At 39.7% G+C, this 24,050-nt stretch overlaps 1 protein-coding gene across 1 annotated transcript; it reads right to left on the reverse strand.

Moving 5' to 3' along the window:
* Positions 1-10,741: 10,741 nt before the first annotated feature.
* Positions 10,742-23,564, reverse strand: LOC100690496 (protocadherin-17). Its single transcript, XM_003455452.4, has 4 exons — positions 19,920-23,564; positions 18,680-18,738; positions 18,358-18,527; positions 10,742-11,525 (listed from the first exon to the last, which is right to left on the reverse strand). Exons 1-4 carry the CDS (start codon positions 22,386-22,388, stop codon positions 10,948-10,950), a joined length of 3,276 nt encoding a protein of 1,091 aa, XP_003455500.1. The 5' UTR covers positions 22,389-23,564; the 3' UTR covers positions 10,742-10,947.
* Positions 23,565-24,050: the final 486 nt, after the last annotated feature.

Consider the following 24,050-nt stretch of genomic DNA (forward strand, 5'->3'; position numbering starts at 1 on the left):
AATTTGATTTTTTTTTTCTGTCTGCAGTGTCCTTGTTGCAGACAGAGCACAATGAGATTTAGAATTAAAGTGGATTGGACAGGAGGTATTGCGTCACAGTCTAATGGGGAGCCTACAGCCGATGGCAGTTAAAGCATGCACATCTGAAATGGGAATCCAACTCATTTTATGAGCTGCCTCTGATTTTGGCTTTGTCTAAGCTTTAGGTAAACAGTAAACAGACCTCGCGTGATCTGACTTTGGACATCTGACAAAACAATTATTGCACAAAGAACTATTTGTAAAACTTAAAAACGTTTCTTTTACAGTTTTCAGGAAGAAAAAAAAAAGATCGACCAGATGGACGAAACACAGAACCCTCAGAGCTGGATCTTACTGTAGTCACAGCTCTGTGGTCAATATTGCAAACAGTGTTTTGACTCCAACACAAACAGTTTTGATCCTAGCGCTCCCACTGATCCAAACATTTACTTATTCAAATGGGCTGCCAGTTATTGCCTGAAATGACAAAGTGAGCGAGTATCGTTGCTGTTTAAAGATGTTCCAAAGATTGATCCTGGCTGTCTGACAACCTGTGCTTTGGTTCTGTTTTATTGCTTCCATAAAGTGCTCCAATGAGACAAATTTAAGATTCAGGTCAACTTTGAGACCTTCTTAACCTCTAATCAGTGCAGATATGACACAATGCATGCCCTGGGGTTTTTGACTTTAATTATGGCCCATTATCATCATTGTAGAATGAACACAGAGGTCACCGATTCTTTCCAAATTGACCCTCACATTCTTCTTTTTTCTGTTTTTGTCCTCAGCTTTTCTATATTATGCAGCATGTCTTTCAGTACAAAGTCTGCATGCATAGTTTCTCCGCGGTTTCTCAAATTCATGCCTGGGGATGTTAGTGACCCAAGACTTTTTATTTGCAATGTATTATTTGTTTTTGCTAAAGCAACTTACTCTCAGGTACTCCTCAAACTTTGTCTTATTACAGTGTTTTACTATCAAAAAAGAACAAGAACCATTCTTTCTTTCTTTCTTTCGTTCTTTCTTTCTTTCTTTCTTTCTTTCTTTCTTTCTTTCAAATCTAAAAAGTGTATAAAACAACAAATTGACAAGTCTAATAACTTGTTTCTGTCACAGTGTGCTGGACCATAATTACACATCTCAGTGCTGTAATTTCCAGTTTAACCTCATGATGTTTTTTTTCCCTTTTTTTTGTCTCACCGTTACAATGCCTAAAGCCAGACAAAATAATACAGAAGTGTGTCTGTTTGGCTCATTGTCACAGTAGCGCTGCACTTAATGCCCTTAAGCAATCGAAGTCCGTGTGTGAACATAAATGTCCAACACAGTAAGGCTGGACATTAAACAGTCTTTAACCTGCCAGCTCCCTAGTACAAATTCCAAGTGATCTCTGATTATGCCCTTCTGTTTTCAGATAGTTCCCTTGTGGTTTGCTTTAATCTATTTTACCTCTATGAAATATCTAAATTACCTTCAGATACTGAACCTTTTACTGGGTCAGTATACCTTAAGCTGGCGATTTAAATTATTCACTTTTTGACCATTACTTATCTCTTTTACTCAAATAAGCATTCCTTTTGGATTTCTTTTTCTACTGCTGATTCATGACTTAACTCGTAATTGTTAAGTCATGGATAAGTAACTGCAGTTATTGAATTTAAATGTAATTTCACTGTTTTTTTCTTCTTTTCTTTTTTAATTAGTGAAGCTAATATTTTCATTTCCCTGGCAACTGCAAAATTGCCCATCGGGGTACTTGTATCTCCGGTTGGAAATCACTGACCTAAACTGCTCTGACCCTGCTTCTATAAAAGCCCGAGTGGTGTTTGTTTTGCCCAGTGACAATTTTGCAACAGCCACAATCACATGATTGTAATTACTGTGCTGATAATTCGGATTTGTTAGCCATCACTACACAGGAAGTTACAGCAAGGGAAGGCCTAATGAACAAATTCATTTTAAAATGCACATTTGTCTAAAATGTATAAATAATCATTTCATAACTTCTGACGCTTACTTTTGTAATTTTTTTGTCCTTGATATGCTCTAAAGAGGTTACAAGAAATATGATTTAATATACAGTGATAACATGTGGCCTTTTCTGTATGTTACAGTGCTTTGAAATCAATGCATTCATTTGATAGTTAAACTAATAAGAAAAAGATCAGATGAAATAAGGAGAAACCTTTCCTGAAAAAAGGCTTTATTATCCATTGAGTCTCAGGGCTTGCAAGCTTTTACATAAATCTCATCTGTCTTCATCATTTTGCTGTTAAGAATGTATAGTGATCCTGAACAGGATTGAGAAGAGATATATAATAGCATTGCATGCAATTAGATTCAAACCCATGCAAGAGCTGAAAATGGATGATTTCCCAGGGGGTTGTACTAATCCACTCAAGTGCCATGGCACCTTGTCATGCTCTCCTTTAAACAAATCATATTTTTATCCCGGCGTAAGGTCATGCATTCCTGCAGCTGCCAAAATTATTAGATTTGGCATTACTTCTTAAAACACTATAGACTGTTCTGGGCCGCAGTTTACCTTAGCTGGGCATTCATGATGAATCCGTTTCACATCTATAAATACACTCTCCTTGTGGAACGACAGCCCCACAGGACATTCATGTCCAGTTTGCGGGTCTCACAGTTGTACTGTAGTTGATGAATGCCTTTCGCAAGACGCTATCATCAAACAGCTGCCAGTGGAAATGAAAAGCATTACAACATCCATCAATACGTTTACATGTAAATGAAAGTGTGCGTGTGTCATGACTAAACAGATTACACATAATCACAGACACCACAATAATCCGATCCCCTGTAATAACACCGATGCTTAACATGTGTTTACCTCTGCTGATACACCACTGTTTGAGCTGTATTAGCGGTTGCACAGATTTGCATAGAAAATCTCTTTCCTTAAGGAAAAAAATTAAGCAACCCGATTGACAGGTCAACGTATGGCACTACGATAAGTGGCCTATAAGAGTTCATGTAGACAAACGCTGTCATTATGAGGTTGAGAGGTTTGGCTTGCTGTGATATTTACCAGACTTGCACAGTGTTATGGTTAACCTACTTTTGCTCATTCAGAGAGGGAGGGGGTTGCTGGCAGCTGCCTTTCATAGTTTTATGCCAGCGGACTGATCTCTCTCTGGGTGAAACACGATGATAGGTGGATGAGGATATTCTCTTAAATGCCTTATTTATGATAACAGTGCTTCTCAACAGGAGGTGTCAAAGCTGCATAAAATTTGCTTAACCTATATACCAAAGTACAGCTAATCAGAGTATAAAAAGGTGCTTGAGTATGAAGGACAATTTCCATGGCCGTACTACTCCAAGTGTACCAGTTGTTTCAATGAGTGAACCTCTAAAGTCTATCGCTAATATGTCACTTTGCTCATTACCAACCAACAGATGACCCAGAAAACTTCAATTTAGTCACAGCGAGACATGTTTAATGTTTTATTGGCTGTGCTGTATAATGTAATGATAGGGTTTTTTCATCCCTGGCTACTAATACAAGCGTTCTTCCTCAAGCATTAGAGTATACCTAAGGCTGTAGCAAATCGGCAGATTTAAAAAAAAAAATGAAACAGACTAACAACAAACACGTCAAAATGGCCAATTGCTTTCAACACTGCAGAATATTAAAGACAGTGAAAGAAAAGGTGAATGAGGAATAATCCGAGTTCAAGTGCTTATTAAAACAAGCAACCCCCCAAAAGATAATAACAAAACTGTAATTAAAATCATTTCTTTTTTTCAGTTTTGATATTTTTCCCCCTAAAAGTCCCAGCAATTCTGTAATTTTGTTATATTTTACATGAGATATAAAACTACCTGGACTGGAAGCCAATTTAAGTGAGCTTTCATCACTGATTTGCATTTATATGCAATTTGTTTGCGTGTCCGAAATGGCAAGTTTAGTAAGGCTCCGATGAGTACGTTATTCCAATCAATCTCTTTTTGTGCAAAACTTGGCTAGGAATTACATGATGTTCCCACAGTCTGTGTACTAATAATCATAAAGGTCTAAACTGACTGACCCCACAGGTGAAATAAAACCAACAGGAGAGTGAGGGAGATGTCAGTTGAGCACTTGCCTGAACACACCCACACAGTCCTCTGGGGAGGTTTAATCAGCTAAAACAAGTGAAAAAACACCTATGTGGGTGGACAATGGGTGTATAAGGGCTTTAATACTAGTGAAATTGCTGCAAAATGGTAAACTTTAAAATGTAGCTTTGGCTTATCCTTTTCACACCATCTGTAACAGCATTTCTTTGGCTTGTGAGTTGAATTTTTCTGACAATACTTGTCATAAAAATGCTCTAAAGGGAAGTTATATATACAGATTAGCCCAACATTAAAAATCGGCTAAGATTGTGCCGGTTCCCCTTGTGTCATCAAAACAGACCAAACTCATGGCCCCATTGGGGCACGGTCACAGGACTTCTGGGGCTATCCTGTGGTGTCTGGCACTGGGAGGTTGGCAACTGATTTTTCTGCATCCTGCAGGCTTGTGTGGGTGGGGCATATGTGAAGCGGTCTTTGTCATGTTCTGTGAGTCATTCCTGTGGAGTTTGAGTGAAGAGGTAGAGCACATTGTCCAGCTGCCGCAACAGTGATCAGGTCGTTGATGTGTGTTAAAGTAATATCCATATGAATGCCAAAAGATAGCAGAACTGTAACGATCAATATTATTCGTGTCACCTTTGAGAAATCTCAATGGTGCATGGCTTATACAGTGCAACAGATGCAAAAACAAGTAAATATATATGCATTGCAGGACACATATTAAGATATCTGAAAGTTGTTTTGAGTAATAAATTGAAATGCAAAGAAAAATTGTGGTTTTCTATACAAAGAAAGGATCAAAATTCTTTTGTAGTTAATGTGCTAATGTATGCATCCTCATGCAAACTTGAAATCTCCCAACTAACTCCAGCTAAAACCTCCTCCAGACAAGTTGGCTGCATCATTAACTTTCGAGCCCACTTCCAGTAAATGCTAATGAGATTTCTCCTTTTTAACCAACTGAGAAGCTTAACATACAGTGCGTTTTATAAAAACAGCAAAGGTGACATCCGCACCCTCGCTGTTGCTTCACCAATGTCAAACAGCTGAAAATTGTGAGGCTTGCTGGGTCTGAAAAGTCTCTGGATCGTGCACTTATGTCTGCATGACACTTAAATCTTCTTGAACATCTACCACTTTTGTCAGACAGCCAGGTTTTGCTACACCAAACTGTGTATTGATTTAATAAACTGTCTATTGATTCTAAAAGGCTGGGCAAGTTTCTGTACTCTGCCTGGTTCTGTCTAGTGCCTCCTTTCTCTCTTTTCCATCTTATTTATGATGGCAGACAAAGCACTTAAAGGGTGAAGCTTTTTAGACTGAGAACTTTTGAGCATATGACAGAACGCATTAGCTTTTCCACTTTATGCAGATATTGGCCCACTTTGTCACTAAAAAGGCATGTAGAGGACTATTTTTGCCCAATTCAAAGTGAGGAAAGTATGTCATGACCCAGTAGCACATAGTGAAACCTGTGTGAAGTCCTGCCGGATCGCTTCCCTTCGCTATATCCTTTCTTGGCGTTAAACATTAATCATGATTGACAGATTGGCGTGTATTTGAACTCCTCCCATAGGAGAATGTGTTAGTAACACCTTCTTAACAACCACTTAAAATGAAACGGTTGTGTAGTCGGGAATTTTCTGTCAGACGGGGTCAACAAAAGGAGTGTTAATTCCCATGAGTCTGAATGAGGACTCAATGCATTCTGTGGTGGCATAGATCTTTTAAGCATGGGAGCAGAACGATGTTTAAAGGACAGTATTGTGCAAATGCCTCCTTTGCTGCCCTGTCAAGTCTGTCCACTGTTATAAAGAAAAAATAAACTGTGAAATTGCTGTTGCTTCAACACATGCATATCATTACAGCACTACCTTGAATCCAAATTAAGGAAATCATTACTGAATAGTGAAAGTTGGCAGGTACATTTATTTCCATGTCACTGTGCCTGGTAGAAATTTAACAACCCATTAATCAATTTGGTTAACTGTTTGGCTTTTTCTCAGTCTGTTTTCACGAGTATTTTACAATCATCATGAGTTTTTGTTTCTTTTAATCACTAAAACAGCTCTATATTCTTTTAAAAAATACAAGTACATGAAAAGACACAGTGCATAGTCTGTATTTTATCATTACAGAGAAACATGCAGTGGAGGTTTTAAATTTAGTGACAACAGCAATGTATAAGCTGAAGTAGAAAATTGTATTCTCATCCTTGTAACTCAACAACTTTAACAACCGTGACTTGACAGATTGTGGTAAAAATGTTTACTTACCTAAAAATGATACCCTGATCCGTGCCTCTACACTAAACATGAAACTACAGTAAGCAGCAAGTTTAGCTAGCCATAAAAAATGAAGACAAAGCGAACAGCTAACCTGACAGGGGCTGTGTGTAAAGGGGTGGCAGAGCCACCACCAATTTCATTCTTTGGAGAGTAGCTATCAATATAGTTGATATGACATCTCCAGTACCACTGCATCTAAGCCCAGACAACAGGAATGAACTACTGTGTTGAGAGGACTCGAAGTACATTTACTCTATTAGTGCACTGAAGTACAATTCTAATGTACGTTTACTTTAAATAAGTATTTCTGTATTATCATTTTTTCTACTTTCACCTAACTATATGTTGGAAGGAACTTTTGTGCAGTGTAGTTACTAAATATTTTGTAGACATTGATTAATATAAAACATAAATACACTGATAAATGATCTGATATTATTAAAGATTATACAGTACACTAACAGCTGTCATCTCCAACAATAATATTGTGTAAATACTAATAAAGCTACTTTCAGCTGCTTGCTTGTCACACGGGTTTGCCACAGTGGGTAGCTCCCCAAATTTGATTTGTCAGATTTTTACTCTGAAAACTCAAAGAGACATGTGCCTGTTCTCTAAGCAGCTACACTAAGGAGCTACTATTAATAATTACTTGCTATTTATGTATTTAGAAATAAATAAAATGATGAATAAATAATGTTTATTTTGATGCTAATCATTTTGGTCTTTTCTTTAAGTTGGATTTTTGAAAGCAACTATAGTTAAGTAGAAATCTCATCTCACCATTTTGTTATTTAGTACAAAATGATTTCAGAATCTCGAAATGTGCCGCTCTCATCTAATACCACGGGCATGGTCATATCGTTCTGGGCACAGTACATGAGCCTGACAACTGTGCCCAGTATTTTCAGAGGCAGTTCTTAATGGTGATTTTATATCTGATAGTGTTTTCTGATTTTCTGATGCTGCACAGCTCCGCACCTCAACTTGTTCTTGATTAAAATCGAATTGCCTTTGCAACTGTCCGTATCCTCCAGGAAAACAACAAACTGTCTTTGACACTTTGTTTTTTTGTACAAAATAATGAAACAAGATATAAATTAGATAAGTGTAAATTAGTGAGCTTCAGAGATGAGAGAGTATTTTCCCCACTTGTAACTGATTGCTGGCTGTAGGGTCGTACTGCATTTCTCACAAAGATGTGAGAGGCTTGCATTTCTCATCCTATCTAACTCCAGGCATGAAAATGACTTTTAAAGTTTTTCTTTTATTCCAGATTTAAACCTATAAAAATGACAGCAAATTTTATTCAGAAAACCAATTAGAGTCATCTTTGGATCGTGTCCCATTGCAGCACTTTCCTTTTTTTTTTTTTTACTGGAAAAGAGAAAAGATTCTTTCAATATGACTTGAATTCACTCACTATGTTTTAGGCTATATAACCATGTTATCAAATTAAAATCTCTTTAAGATAAATGCTCTGGCTTGTAGTTTACATTACCTAATAGTGCCCTGTTTAAGCCGTTTATTTGCACGTTTGTTTTCTAGGTTTAAAATGCAAATAAACCTAAAAAGCAGCGTTTTGAAAATTCCCCCTAAAGGCATGCACGCTGTGTTCAACGACATGACTGAGTTAAAATGAAAACTACACTCTCAGTATTGTTTACTGTTGTTTCCCCACCAACAGTTTTCAGCCAAGTGGAACCATCTCCCATAGAATTTAGTGGAGGTGGAAGACAAGCTCTTAATCGGCTGTGTTATTGAATTATTGAATTAAAAGCTTAAGTACTCAGGGTGAGCATGTCAATTTTTCACAACTGAATGGTACAGTGCTCATTCTATTTTCATTTGAATAGATCATTTGTGTATGTAAAATGTAGAAGAATGGAGGTATTACACATATCAGTTTCATTGTCTGTAATTCCCTTTCACTGTGACTGTAATCATTCTGAGAGACAAGTCATATTCATCCAACACTGCATGCTGGTCCTTAATCTGTATTCAGCTCCCCTCGACAACATAGCACTTTTTGTCAAACAGCTGTACTGTAGCACAGTGTTAATTAAGAAAAGGCTTGCTTCAAAGCAAATTTTGCATAATTATTGCAGAAGTGGAAGTTTAACCTGTATTACATCCTTAAGTGATATAGTGTTCAAAAGTTGGAGGAGTAAGAGTCGCAGCAAATGGTTCAACCCTTTTCCACTTGACATTCTGCTCACCTGTCTTCATCCCCCGTGTTCTGAAACCCTGGGACTGATACAGATAAAATGATGTGATGTTTCTGTCTGTATTTCAATGGGATGAGTTGCTGTGACCCACGCAATCTCCCTCTCAAAGAGTATTTCAACTTATGCAGATGAGCTCATCAGAGCTGCCTGCTGAGATGAGACATCTAGGTCTGGAATTGTGTCAATACCAGCACCAAAACAAATGCAAATCAAAATCCAAATTAATGTGTTTTCCCCGAGGAGAAACTGAGTCGTACTTATAGTCAGCTCTCAGTAGATGACAGGATTCTGTTATCCAGAGCTCATGAAAAACAAGGCATTCTCAAACCGCTCACTGAGCCAGGGTACAAAAGTCAGTGTCTCCAGATGGAGAAACTAAACTAAACTAAGTAAAAAGAAGCGAGAGGCTTTTGTGTGATGGTTTTACAGATGAGAAAATAGAAAACACTTTTACATTTCCAGGATTCCAGGAAGTTTAGTGATCTAACTTTGTAAACATACATTCATGCTTATGTTTAATCTCTCCATACACAGAGTGTCAAGCGGGTATTTTGGCAGTTTTCAAAAATAAAAATAAAAAGGAAAAATATATATATATATCCCTGTCTTCTGCTGCAATGGATAACCAGCAGCCACATTTGCAAAGCAGGAGAGAAATTAGTAAATGGATGGATTGCTGCAGTTTGTCTGTTTGAATATGTCTGCAGACTATGGCCTTCTGTCACTACACCTACCCCTTCTGCATTTGATTGAATAGTAAATAGAGTACAGTGCATCCAAACAGCAAATTTGCACATTTGCTCTCGTAATGAGGAAGGGAGCAAATATCGAACATTTTGTACAGTCAGTAAAAAGACTATAAAACACTGGATATTAAACGCTAGGTTCTCCTAACCTTGAAATCGCTACAGTGAAGATGTTTTATTTGTGCTTGATGTATAATTCTTTTTTCTTTTTTTGCTTATAGTTGTGATAACCTCTAATAGCACTATTTGTTCAATCCTTTGCTGCTGCAATGACCTACTTCCCCCCACAGGGATCATTAAACTTTCATTTTATCTAATCAAAGAATTCGTTGCAAAAGTCCTTGCTTGTAACTGCTTGTTACTGCTGAATGTCACTTTTTTTTCATAGAGTCACGTCTCATCATTTGTCAGGAAACATGCATATTTAACAAACCTATAATCACAAGTAGCCCAGACTGACAGCAGCTGGGATGACTTTGAATTTAAAAATATCCCTGAAAATGTATCCATCTCTACCGTACGATGCATATTTTTAATAAAAGCATTGAGCAGAGGGAGTCAAGGCGTCTTCTGGTGGGTGCACTAATACACAGTGCCTGTTTTTATTTGCCTTTATTAAATAGAAATAGCTGTGTAAAATGTTGATTGTGATTTTCTTTAGCAGTTTCTGTGACTAAGATCTTTATTACTGCTAGGTCACATGTGCTGGTATACAGTATATAGCTAAAGTTGGCACATTTGCAGAGTCACTAGTGCTATCTGTCATTAACACACATTAAGCACCTTGTAGACATAAAAGCACTTCTCTCACATAAACAAGACAGCTTCAGAAGTTGTCACCAGTCAAAAATAATTGCCTTCCATGCACGCACAGTGTATACAAATTTAATAAAATACACAACAAGTACAGTGGCCCACATTCACGTGTAAGCTCAGCTTATTTTCACATAAACTGCAGAGAGGACGACAATAAAATTACAAATACATTCTTAAAAAATTGTTTTTCGAGGAACCTCAAATGGTTTTATGAAAAGGGACATTCCCTGTTGCACCACCATTAACAGTTCATAAGACACTTCACTTTTTGAATGTAACGTCACTGATATGTATTTCAGTTGCTGTGATATTCAAAGAGATGTTCCTTATACACTAAATGGAGACAGAAAGCTTCACTGTACAAAAGCAGACAGGACTCAATAGCTTAACAGTAGCAATTTGTTCAACAGCCTCACAAAATTGGAGTTTGAAATGTGTAAAATACAGACACCTAAATCGACGGGTACAGTACACTATGAAAACACTTGTAGTCAGGTAAGCACTGATTGGCACCCACTCCCCCACCCCCACTCCCCCCCACCCCCACCCACCCCAAACGTTCACGGCAGTCAAAGACACATATTTCACTTGAACACAACAAGTCACAAACTCAAAAAGAAAAGACATACAAAGCAGATGGTTTTTGGTTACAATGCGTGTCTGAACACCTCTGTGGGTCAAATTAAATCAGCTCTTGGTCATTTGATCTGTGATATCATCATCACCCCTGGCAGGTGAGAGAGAACGGGATCGCCCCACCTGTCAGTTACCAGAGTCCCGGGGGTCGAGAGCACAATCTGACCCCCCACACTCCTGGCTGATGACAGAGCTGTGAATGAGACTGCTTGACAGGGACTTGGGCCTGAGCTCGCAGGTCAGGTAGGAGGGCTCCTCCAATTCTGTGTGCAGTGGGGAGCACTGGCCATCTGGAGGGCCATAGGCACTGCTGTCTGAACCCCCGTCCCTCACTTCTTTGGACTCTTGGTTGGCCAAGTCCGGGGGCACGCTACTCTTGGTGGGACTACTAGACGCAGATGGACTCTCCTGGAGCGGTGGGCTTAGTGCACGCTGCGATTTTAAGTAAGGTTTGACATTGGCCACAAGGATTGTACTGTCCCGCTGTTCCTTTCCAAACGTGCTGAGGGTTTTTCTGCTGTTGCAGCTGATGGTGCCATAAATCTCTGTCTCTACCATGGCATCCATTCCCACAGGGATGAAAAGGTTGGTGCGATTATCGGCGCTGTCTGCTTGGCTTCCTACCCGTAACTTTGGCATCCAGCATCTGTCAGAATGTCCCAGTGCACGACATTCATCGGTGCAGTGGACTGATTTGTCTTGCTCTGTAAAAACAATTAAACATTTTGTTATTGGACCATGCTGGGGTGAGTAAAAAAAAAATAGAAGATGATGTAGATGGCATTTGAAGGATGAGCAGCAATAATAAAACGCCACAAACGGATGCAAATTTTGATGCTATTAAAAACCAGCTCATAGCTAAGTATCTTTGTTGATATAGAGTATGTGTCACCAGACATTTTCAGAATAAATAGCAACAGCAGCTTATTGCGACAGCAAATGTGAGGGTTTGAATTTAGCAATGCATGTTTTTCATTCTAAAAACTGCTTACGATGCAACCTTAAAGTACTGATACACAAAAAAGTCATATAAAAAAAGTTAATTTTACTCTTTTCTTTTTCCGTTATTGTGCCAAATGAATGATTCGTCCTATATATGAAATCTTTTCGCTCTGCTATTCTCAACAACCTGTGTAGGTGTTTCCTGGAAAATATCATCTGGTGCAGAGGAAGTGATGTTTTTTTTTTCATTTACATTTCCATCAGAAGACGTTTGTGTGAAATAAACAAAAAAAAAGAAAGAAAAACAAGCCTGAATTTGCATGACTGCATTCACCATTTCTGACCAGAAAGTTTTGAAACACTCCGTAGTTGGGATGTTGTTCGACATTGTGCGGGCTCATTATTTTCATTTTTGTGTATTTTTTCTAAAACTTCAAAAGATGGAATGTTTGGGAGGGAGTTCAAAAACTGTCATATTAACACTAAAATAATATATCCAAGTCAGTGGATTTTAGTTTGATTGTGGAAGTGCCATTTGACCTTGAGTGTTTCTTTTATTTATTTTAAAGGACTCTGGTGCATAGCCAGGGGCTCATTGGCACATTTTCATCTTTTTTAGTGGATGCATATTGTGAACTGAGCTGTTCTCTGAACACTTGTGGACCTCTGCTGTAGTAAACACTCATCAACAAGCTCCCTAAACAACTGTCTTTGGACGCTGGCTAAAATTAAGGTTAAATCTTTCTCATAAGCTTCTTTTAAAATGCCAAACAATAAGCTTTAAATATAATCCACACTGAAAGTATTGAGTACTGGTGATTTAAGTGGTCCGCTGGATATTCCATGGCTGCAGTAGATTCTGCTTGATTGGCTGATGCGGCACACCACAACACAGGACTGCACAACGTGTTCATGGTACTAAATGTCAGCAACAAAGGAGAAATGGACAGCGCTCTATATTTGGGTTGTAAATCCATCGTTTACATTTCACACCACACCCAGCCCTGGAGGGGTACAATAAGCACACAGAAAGCAACACGTACCACGGAGCCAATTTCCATGGTGTAATGATGTAGAAGGTGTTGTTTTTCCTGACGCCATTACACTTTGCTATTGAAATTAATTTGACAATGATGCAATGAGATGTCTTGCATGTAGCCACATGAATAAAAATGTCAAACACGTCTTTGTAAATTGACGGTAAATCCTACTTTTCTTAAATTTGCTATACATGAAAATCAAACTGCAATTTAATCTGTAAAACTAATATTTCAAAGAATCCTCCAATTGTTCTGTTGACTGATTAAACTTATCTAAAAAAATAAGTTTTCATTTGTTGTGATTACTTTGAGGTTTTAAAGGTACCCTTTCACTAAATATACAAAGAAATTCAAACAATGAATTGATTAGTATTTGATTAAATATTTACATGTTGTAGATCCCAGAAAATTGATTTTGTTTACTTGTGGATAGTGTTTTCCGTTATCTCCAGACGAACAGAATCAACTTTCTGGCATTTCCTTACCTGGATGACTGAGCATGCATCAAGACATAGATGGCTTGTACGCTTATTGTTGAATGGGGGAGACATTAATACAGATTGGGACACAAACAAAACAGGACACAAACAGCGCTAATACAATCTTGTCACATATGATGTTAAATCTTCACATCATTCCGCTCTCATAAATAAAAAATCACTTTCCTGCAACTAAAATTCCAATCAAAACTTGTATTTCATTTATATAAATAACTGCAATATTTAATTCACATGACTTGATGCTACTCTGATTAGCTAGATAAGACTCCTCTATCTTGCTCACATGCCATTCTGTGGAGCAAATGAGTAACCCTGAATGAGGCACTTGATCTCATTTTGAAACCCGGCTTTGATGAGGATGGGAATACACAGCCTGGAATAAGAGGAAGCTCCACATGAACGCGTTCATCCTAGAAGAGGTGGAGAGTTTCTCCTTTTCAAAGGCAACAGCACCTTCCGCATAAACTGGCCTCGACCAGTTTGCTGGAGGATACTGAACCGCAAAGAGGAAGTTCAAAATTTAAAAAAAAGATACGTCATCTATGCCAAAACCCCCAAGAGCAGTAAAAAGCAGCACCATGTGCCACACAGCCAGTGGAAGCTCATTTGCAAAGTACATGCCACAATTATCACATACCGCTGCTCAAGTATACGAACACCAATACACCCACACATAGCCATAGGATATAATGGAACTGTTATTTATAAGGACTGGGCAGATTTAAATGGAGTTGTTAATTTACATAAGAACTGTTTTACAGATTCCACGTCTGCAAAAATGTTGAAGGGAAAGATTTTTACATTTTTTTCCCAACAAATGTTAAAATGGCATTCAGTGTGCTACAGATTTCTGGAAAGGGCAACAGTCATTTCTTTGTAACGTTGTGTGTCTTTTATGTGCAAAGTAAAGACTTTTAGGAATAATAGGTGTAATTTTAAATCATGTCATCTCCTAATTGTATATGAGATGTGACTTTTGTCTGTTTGTATAGGCCAATGTTCCCACACTGAGGTTTTCTATACAAAGATCTCGCATCAAAATGAGCATATCAAATCAAATCACTTTTATTGTCACATCACATGTGCAGGTAGACTGGTACAGTACATGCGAGTGAAATTCTTGTGTGCGAGCTTCACAAGCAACAAAGGTGTGCAAAAATAACATAAAACAAGCAAAATATAAGAATGGCTAAATCTGAGAGTAATAAATATATGTACAATATAAGAGTGTATGCATAAACACAGACCTTGCAGATTTCACTAAATGAAAACCCCACCTTTTACCTCTGTGTGCTGCTAGTTGTTCTGCTGCTATTCCCAGCTAAGTAAACATAACAAACATTGTATTTATATAAAGGATTGAAGATTCTTTATATAAATGTGTGATGTGAGACGTGCTCTGAGAAGAATTAAACCAGTCAGTGCACAGCTAATGCACACAGACTCACATTTTCTTAACAGATAGCTCTAATAATTAGTCCCATGATCTGGCAATTTTGATCTTTTTATGATCTTTTTTTTATATTTTGCTTTTTAAATTTTTTTTAATTTATTTTTATATAAGATATAAGCGTAACATGTGCCTTGTCAAGTTTTCTCAGGTCAATGATCATCATCAATTGTGCTTTTACAGTTTTTATTAAGTTGCATGTGGCCTGTCAGATGCAAGGTAAACAACAGAAACCTTTGTGATTATTGTTAAAGCTGTATCTAAACAGTAGAAATAAAGTCTTCTCTTGGTCGCTAACATTAGTCCTGGGTCAGTACGATGTGTAAATGTATCTTTGAAAACACAAGTAGATGTTGACAAGCCATAGCAACTCTTAGATTTACTAAACAAATTTTTATTTCTGGGTTTCAGGCAGCAATGGTTTTTTCCTCTCATGCTGGAGGTTGTAAGAACTTATGTTACGTTCTTAGCATAAACTATTATGGCGCTTTGTCAGGATTCAAAATATGCATTTGCTCAAAAAGCATCTTACAAGAGAGAACTAAATTATGGCTTTGATTTGGCATAACTGCAACACAGATCCTGCATATTGTAAGTGCTATACGCTTTGATGCATCTACACCCCAGATTACAGTTCTGTGCCCCGTGCATTTGTGTTTCTCCGTCTTCTTTTCTCCGCCACAGAGAAAAGTATTTTTTATGCACAGATACACAAGGCCAGAACAATAAGCATAAGCAAGGAGAAGCAGGGAGATGCTGAATTCATTTCCATGCTGCCTATCACCAGTGCGGAGGAGCAAGCAGATGATGCTGATGCAAAAGGATGTATGTGCTTAGAAGGTACACCAACAACAGAGTAAGGTATTTTTGCAGTTTGCACTATTGTATGGTGCTAGAAAACCCAGAGTAATTGAAAGACATGTTTATATTATAAGATTAAATTGTTACTCAGATAATACTTTACATTATAGACCTCTCTGCTTAGAATTTATTACCAGCATGTAAACATTGTATATATGGCATCTGTGTAGTTTTAAGCATATATAGGCTCATACACATGAGCTTATAGTGTCTATCAAAAGCTATAACTTATCCTATCCTGCAATTAAGATTATTAAATAGTTTATATTACTACAGTTATAATATATATGTGTTTAGGGATTTTGCAGTCTCCACTTGGGTGCCCAAAAGAGGAGTTATAGCTTAGGACAAGCATATTAATTAACAGCTGAAGTGCATTAAAAGGCATATATTAACTGTTTATATTGTCTGTATGATTCGGAAGGTTAAGCTATTACCCCCCCCCCCCTTTTTTTTTTTCCAATTTTGTAAACTGCACAAAAAGGATATGTTGTTCAGTTTTATTGTCCTACTCTACAGGTTTTTCTATAACACACAATATATACATAGGAAATTAACTAGGCACACTAGCTTGTATAGCAGTCCTGTTAGTTGTTGTGGGATTTTGATAGTTTAAAACAGGCTAAATGAAGTGGGAGTGCCTTCATCTGCTCTGCTTGCTCTCCATTTTACATTTATCACTGAGTAAAATTTTGTTAAATGCGTGCTCTGAAACGACGGAGCACCTTTATGTATTCTGCTGCTGCATTTACACCGCCACATAACAGAAACATGACAAAGTGACAAATAGCTGTGATCTTATGGGCAACTGTAGAATGCAACAATAATGTGTTCTCAAAAACAAAGAAACTGCCTGCCCATTATAAATAGAATCAGAGAAAGCCTAGCAACATACCCACTGTGCATCTGGTGTCTGTGAGAGTGAATAAATATTCAGAGTGCATGATGGTGGAAGCTGCACAGGTGCATATATTACCTGTATCAAAGCAGCCAGGAGACTAGAGGGATGGTAAAGGTAAAGACATAAAAGCAATACTACTTAACCCGCAAGCTTTTGTGTTGGTGCATTTGGAACTAAAATTCTGAGGTGTCTCCATTTTGGATAATAGCACTATCTTGTCTAAATCTGCAAAACAGTGGCTTTGTTGTTCAATAAATGTACCTGCATGTTTGTGTGGTGTGTGTTTGTGTGTGAGAGAGAGAGAGACAGTGAGAGACAGAAGGAGTATGTGGGTTGGAGGGTGTTTTGTGTGTGTGTGTGTGTGTGTGATCACGTCTAAGGCATAATGCATAATGTAGACCTTCCATCTTGTAGTCTGCGGACAGTGACACCATTTAATGTTCAACTGACCAACCCCAGGAGAGAGAACAGAGTTTAATCCAACCATTAGTTTTGCCTTTTAACTGCATTCCTCACAAGCAAGCAGGGAAGCCATTAGCAAAACATGTTGATATTAAAAGCAAAGCCCGACTTCATCGCTTTTCTCTTATCTTACAAATGCAGGTCTATAAATTAACTGACATTCCTGTCAAGCGAAGCGTCAGTGCTGCACTTGTAAGTAATCAGTTTTGCATGTACAAAACATCTCCTTCAATATCTCTTCATGTGATTGGCCTTAGAACTTGGGTTGAATCAGATTCAGAAATGTGCTGCAAAAAAAAGTGATTGAATTTACACCTCCCACAGAGTCAAGTTTGGTCTACCATAATTCCTCATAGCACGCACACACACACTCACACTCACACATATATAAAAGTGAGATAGATCGAGAGAGAGAGATTCGCACATCCTTCTGGCAGCCGCAAGAGTGTTTCCATCTCTGCCCTCCTGAGCATGCTGCAAACAAACAGTACATAGCAATGTAAATGGTGTGGAAAGTACTGCACAGGGACATGATGACCACAGCCATTCTCTTCCAAGGTGCAGACAAGGAAATGAGAAACATCACCACTTCACTCAAGTCCCCCATTATCTTTTATCTTACCACTGAGAGTTGCTCTCATATTTTCAGTTTATATCCACAATAGCTAAATATATCAGACCCTATCAGGTCAGCCAGGTTGAAACAGATTGACAGTCATCTATGATTATACTCCTGGCAGCGCCGATCGTTTCAGATTTGTGAAATAAAATTTAACATTTCTATTTTCAGTCGGAAAGCAGGCTCCTCTCAAAACAGTGCAACCACAGCAAAACCAATAACAGCTGAGTCTTTCCAAGCAAAAGGTGGAAACTCTCTGTCGTGTTGCACCATAAATATCTGTCATTTTGCACCGCAAGTGCCGATCATGTTTTCTTGTCTCTGTCATCTTATTCAGGACATGTATGTGACAAACCTGTATTAAAATAATGACATGATCAAAGAAAGGCACCTACGGAGGTACACTTTGCCATGCATATGAGGTGGTTTGATAGCTAAATCAGACAGAAGATGTTTGCAATTTCTACCTTCAGCCAAGGAACACTTTTATCCTTTTAAACTATCATCTGCCTTCCTCTCTGGCGCCTTCATGTCATCTTTGAAACACAGTTCAGGCTGCACGCAAGTCAAAGTGGAACTGCAGCTACAGCATCTAATGACAGTTCAGCTTCTTGACAGGAGAAGTGGCTGCATTGGCTGCACCCCCAAAATGGTAGACCCCCACTTAAAGATCAGTGAGGTGCATGCATGTTCCCACTGGATAAACTATAAATAATGTCTAGTGCAAGAGTCCGATAGGCATCTTTAAGATGTCCACTCACCCTGCTCAAAAGGCTGGCCATTAACTGCTGTTGCTTTCATCTTGAGGGCCTCCCTGGCAGACGTGTCGCAGTGTGAGCCTTTATTAGTATCCTGGTCACTATCAGCTTGGTCACTATCACCATGGCCACTGTCTCGGAGGCTTGCTCGTTCTGCATCCTTAAATGTTGAGCTGCAGCAGAACAGGAAGAGGACAAAAAGAAAGAAAAAAAAAGAACTTAACTTACCTCTTAACTCCTGTTTGATAGCCATAGTCAGCTGACTTGATACAAAAATGAAGAAGCTAAATGCACTGGTCAGGGCGTTTTTGGCTAGTGCTCTTACCTTTGAACAAATGGCTGCCTGCTGCCAGCATAATTGGGCTCTGAGGGAAAATTTTCAGTCTAAAAATGAAAGGGAAATAATATTTTACATTGACCATGTTAAAATTTTAATTGACAGCCCAAGTAACATGAGATTAAGACAGGAAAAGAAATTCCCTTATCCAGTTTTTAGATTCGAATTTCTTTGGCTGTGGTCACGTGGAAAATCTGCTCAAGAAAATCTGCTGAGCACCTGGCAGTGACGAAATCATGAGAGGAACAAATCTCCATTGTGACCATATGTACTCTCCCTTGGCGAGGCGAAGAGTTAAGCATTAGCCACTGTCATCAGCATCCTTTCCCCCCTATCTTGACAATAATGTGTTTGTGTTGATCACACCCACATACTCTAGTGACTGGTGACAGTGCCAGGCCTTGTCATCTGCGTTATCATCTCCGAATGAGACTGTCTGTGAGACTGTCCTAGATATTTACATCGTTTACAACACATAATTCTGCTGTGCTAAACTGCACTACAAGCCGATGCTGTCAAATTAGCATGTTAGCTGGCTCGTGTATTCAACCCTGCCGTCTCTACAAGGCATGGCTGGACCCTATTAATGGCCTTATCGTGCCAACTTTGGATACGGGCTGGTGGATCTGGCCCATATTTGCGGGGAGCGAAAAATGCGATTGTAAGGTTATGCTGTGTGCATCTCGCTGTCTGGTGCACATTGGTTCAGTAATGTGATCGGACAAGCTGCTCAAACACCTGTCCAATCCCGCATTTCAGGCAAGGTTTTGTTTTCACTCTATAGCAGCAGATCTGGCAGGGTCACAGCAGCCTTGTTCAAGACTCACACTGTTTGCATGTCTAACTGAGAGTGCTTTCTGATTATGAAGACCAACTGTACCATTTTCCAAGAGAAGACTTAAGATTGAGCAATTTAGAAATGATTCTCAAATACTGCTATGGATAAAAAAAAAAAGAAGAAAAAACTCTCCTCAGTGAAATGCCATTTGAAGCACACGAATACGATTCAACAGTAAGTTGCCGTATCACACTTTATATGCAGCGAATGATTCAGAGCATCATAACAGGGGGAGAAAAAGTGAAAATAATGATGTCTGCTCACAGTGACAGAGTTTCTCTTTTTTTCAGTCGATTACTTTTCTTTTGTCAGATCAGTATGGCTAAGCAGTGTGTACAGATAAGCAAGAATAAAGGGCAGATAAAGAACACAGTGCAGCATCCTTCTTACCTGTATCACTGACATCCTATTCGCTGGAGTGTCTGTGCTAAGCCCGGCAAAGCTGGAGTGGCAACCTGCCCTGGGGACTGTCAGGCTGTTTGGGGTGGTTTTCAGGTACATGACCTCTGACCTGGGGAGTGTGAGTGGCAGGGGGCTCTGGTAGTCAAAACAAATTGGCGAGGTGATGAGAGACGGGCTGCTCACCACGTTCATTCGACTCGCAGAATCTCTCTCCTCCATCTCACTTTGAACCAGCATGATGTCACTCTTGTTGATCCGTTTCTTTTTCCCCTTCCCCACTGGAGGATTGGAGTACTCAGCCATGCGGCAGTTATAATTCCCAGCCTCCTTATCTTGATGCTTGGACTTGACAGCGATGGCGGTCATGACTGCTAAGAGCATGACAGAGATAATGCAAAGGGTAACTATGAGGGGCAGGGACACATCCCAGTGCTGCTGTTCCCCACTCGCGCTGGATCCCCCTCCTGTTGCTGTGTCTGTGTTCGCCTTAATGATCAGCTTAGCCACGGCAGATAAGGGGGGCTTGCCATGGTCAGTTACCTTCACCACCAGCTCAACCACTGGGGTGACCTCCTCCCAAAGAGCATGGGCAGTTCTGACCTCTCCGCCCACTGGATCCATCTCAAACAGGTGGTCATCGTTTCCCTCTGTGATCTCATAGGTCAAATGTCCACTTTCTCCATGATCATGGTCTACTGCTTTCACTGTAGCCACAATGTATCCAATGCCTACATTTCTAGGCACCGGGATTTCCGCTGTATCATTCTGAAGAAGCGGTAAAATAATAACCGGGAGATTGTCGTTGACGTCGAGAACACTGACTCTAACTGTAGAAGTGCTCTCCATGTGAGGTGATCCTCCATCTTTAGCCTGAACTTTGAACTCAAATGATTTAGTTTGCTCATAATTGAAAGAGCGGGAGGCATATATGGCTCCATTGGTGGGATTAACAGACACATATGTGTAGACTGAAACATCTCCTATATGTGATGGAAGAATGGAGTACGTCACTGTCCCATTTCGACCCACGTCTGGGTCGTGGGCCAAAACGGAGCCCAAATACTCCCCCGGGATGTTGTTCTCAGGCACCTGTAGCACATACACTGCTTTTGTAAAGCGTGGTGCGTTGTCATTTTCATCCAAGATTTTTACAGTAAATGACCTAGTGTAATTCAAAGAAGGGATCCCGTTATCTCTGGCTACAATTGTTACATTGTATTCATCTTTCATTTCCCTGTCCAGAGGTCTATCAGTGAGCAGTGTATAAAAATTGTCATTGTTTTCTTGCAGTCTGAAAGGTACATTTCCTAGTACCCGGCACTGAAGTTGACCATTACGGCCGGAGTCTTTATCTGTCACTCTGACCAGCGCTATGACAGATTCTGGAGGCGCTGCCTCGCTGATGGCTCCCTGCCGGACAGAAACAAAACTAATTATTGGCGAGTTGTCATTTTTGTCAAGCACTTTGACAGTAATTTTACAGTGGCCTGGTATCGGGTTGGGCCCCAGATCCTTAGCCTGCACATCAAACTCTATGATTGGATTCTCTTCATAGTCAATCTCTCCCTGGACCTTGATGACGCCAGTATTGGGGTCGATGGAGAACAAATCTTGTATTCGCTCAGATGCATATCCAGTGAAGGAATACACCACCTGCCCGTTACTTCCTTCATCTTGATCAGTGGCGTTCAAATCTATAAGTACTTTTCCAGGGGGAGAATTCTCTGGAATCTCTAAAACATAAGAGGATTTTTCAAAAACCGGGCTATTGTCATTCGAATCAGTCACTCTGACGTTGATCTGCATGGAGCCCGATCTTGGATACTCCCCTCCATCTATTGCTGTGAGAAGGAGGGTGTGATGACTCTGATCCTCCCTATCCAGAGGTCTCTGAACCACCAGCTCCGGATATATAGTCCCATCGCCTCTCACTTTTAAATCCAGAGAAAATGTATTGTAATCATCTCTTGTGACCTGGTAGGTCTTTATCCCATTTTCCCCAGAATCTGAGTCATGTGCAATAGTGAGAGGAAAGCGTGTCCCAGCAGCTGCGTTTTCTGAAATATCAATATTGACATGATCTGAAGGGAAACTGGGCGAGTTATCATTTATGTCCTGTATATCAATCTTGATCATGCATATTTCCTTGTCATTTGCAAACACTTCCATAGACAGCTGGCACTTTGGGTTACGCCTGCATAATGTCTCCCTGTCAATCCTTTGTTTGGTGAAGATTAGTCCACTCTCCGGGTCAACATCCACCAGATGTGGTGCTGAATTCTCCAGTACTCTGAAGTTTGATTTTTTCCCTCTCTCCATGGTCCCATATCCGGCATCTTTTGCTATATTACCGATAACAGTTCCAGGTCCTTGCTCCTCCGGGACAGAATAATTGAGATTTTTCAATGTCAGGGCTTTAACCCACAGCAGTAAGAAAACGGGTACAGAGAGACGCATCCCTTCAACCTGATCCGCAGTAGTGGCAGAGAGAAAAAAAAATCCTCGTTGACTTTCAACCTGTTGATTACGGCAAACCTAGACTACTAAACCCGAACCCGGCATGTGGTTGACGCCGATCTCTGGCTAATTAGGTACTAAATCGATGCGTGAACCGCTACCTCTTTTTAAATTGGTATTTTAACCTCTTTCATATGCCGCTCGGCTATGATGAACTCTTTCTGTAAACAAAGATGACCGCCTGGCGATACCTGATGTATGAATTAAATATCAAATTCAACATCGTGTACGAGAAATGCTTTGGGTTTTTTTCGTTGTTTTTTTTTTTCTCACGGGGGGGACTTAATGAATAATCGATGACTATAAAGTATTAATATTCCCTCCTGCATCCAAGGTTAAAGCGCTTGAATCTCTCTGGTGAAGGTTAGACCGTAGCTTACAAAAGCGCATTGCCCTCATGCGACATCTACACCTAGGCTACAGCAAATTCTGACATGCCCGTTCAAAATGCAGCATTGGCCGATGTTACCATTCGCAATGCATTTACTTTTTTCCCTGTGCGGCACACTGTTGCATATGGGTTCTGCTCGTGTAGCATATACAGCCTACCCATGCCACAAAGTAGAATAAAAGCAGGATATAGAGCTACTACTCCTGTCCAACCTTTTGTGTTCCCGTCATTCAAGAGCATCTATAGCACGGCTGCGACTTTTGCCCGATGATTGTCCTATAATCAGTCCAGTAATCCCATAATCCAGTCCAATTGGACCCAGTGCTCTCGCATCCTTCATTCGGACAATGCTCATCTGCACTGCCCCCGTAAACGTTGCCAGAAAATGCAAAAAAACAAGAAGGCTGTTGGAAGATTTCAGATAATCAAAATTAATCGCTTTTCCTGCGCTCAGTTCTCTCCGCGTCAACTGTTGAAACCTGCTCCCTTCACAGTGAGCTGATCTGCCCGGAATCCTCTCGACGCCTTTATAACACACTCCGGTGTAGGTTGTTTCTTGGTGCATTTAACATAGTTTCTGATCGTCTTCCAGCAAATGAGTGAACAGTGACAGATCTTGCCTTGGGGGTTTCTCCAATAGGTCTGGCAAGATCGCATGAAGAAGGGCTGTTCTAGTGCTACGTGATTCATTTACTGATGTGCGCGCACAGAGCAGCAGCATCAGAGGGAAAACGTGCTTGTGGATGTTGCTCCTAATACATGTGGAAGTGAACTAGGGATTATGAAAAGATAGGTGAAATGTGTTTGGCTGGGAGGTAGTAGAAGCGGTGAGGACTTGACAAGTGATCATTTTTAAGGTGAAGTGGATCAGACGGCCAACATGGTGTGGAAAATGTGAAATTAAAGTTGATAAAAATGTTTCAACGTTTCTTCCCCTTGCAGTGCCATGTTCTTGGTGTCATTGAACATCTTTGGTTATTCAGAACTAAAGATTCTTATTAATTATTAAAAAATAACAGGCGACCACCTGTCTCTTGCATTGCACCTTGTTGTCATTAGTTTTGAGAAAATCTAACCATGAGATAAAATAAGAGACAGACTGTGGGTGTTTTCAGGATTATCTCTGCAAAGGACATAAGAGAACTGCTTATTCCTCTGAAAAAAAAAAAATAACAAGGCTTATTTCACAGCTCAAATATCACAGCTGTTGG

Source organism: Oreochromis niloticus, linkage group LG16 (genome assembly GCF_001858045.2).
Source record: "Oreochromis niloticus isolate F11D_XX linkage group LG16, O_niloticus_UMD_NMBU, whole genome shotgun sequence".
Classification (NCBI taxonomy): Eukaryota; Metazoa; Chordata; class Actinopteri; order Cichliformes; family Cichlidae; genus Oreochromis; species Oreochromis niloticus.

Bases quoted from the DNA above. Each gene is read 5' to 3' on its own strand.
- LOC100690496 (XM_003455452.4), bottom strand. From the start codon at position 22,388: ATGCGTCTCTCTGTACCCGTTTTCTTACTGCTGTGGGTTAAAGCCCTG. The intron at 18,739-19,919 runs GTAAGAAGGATG...TTTCATTTTTAG, and splicing joins ATAGGATGTCAGTGATACAG to ACTGAAAATTTTCCCTCAGA. The intron at 18,528-18,679 runs GTAAGAGCACTA...GTTCTGCTGCAG, and splicing joins AGGCAGCCATTTGTTCAAAG to CTCAACATTTAAGGATGCAG.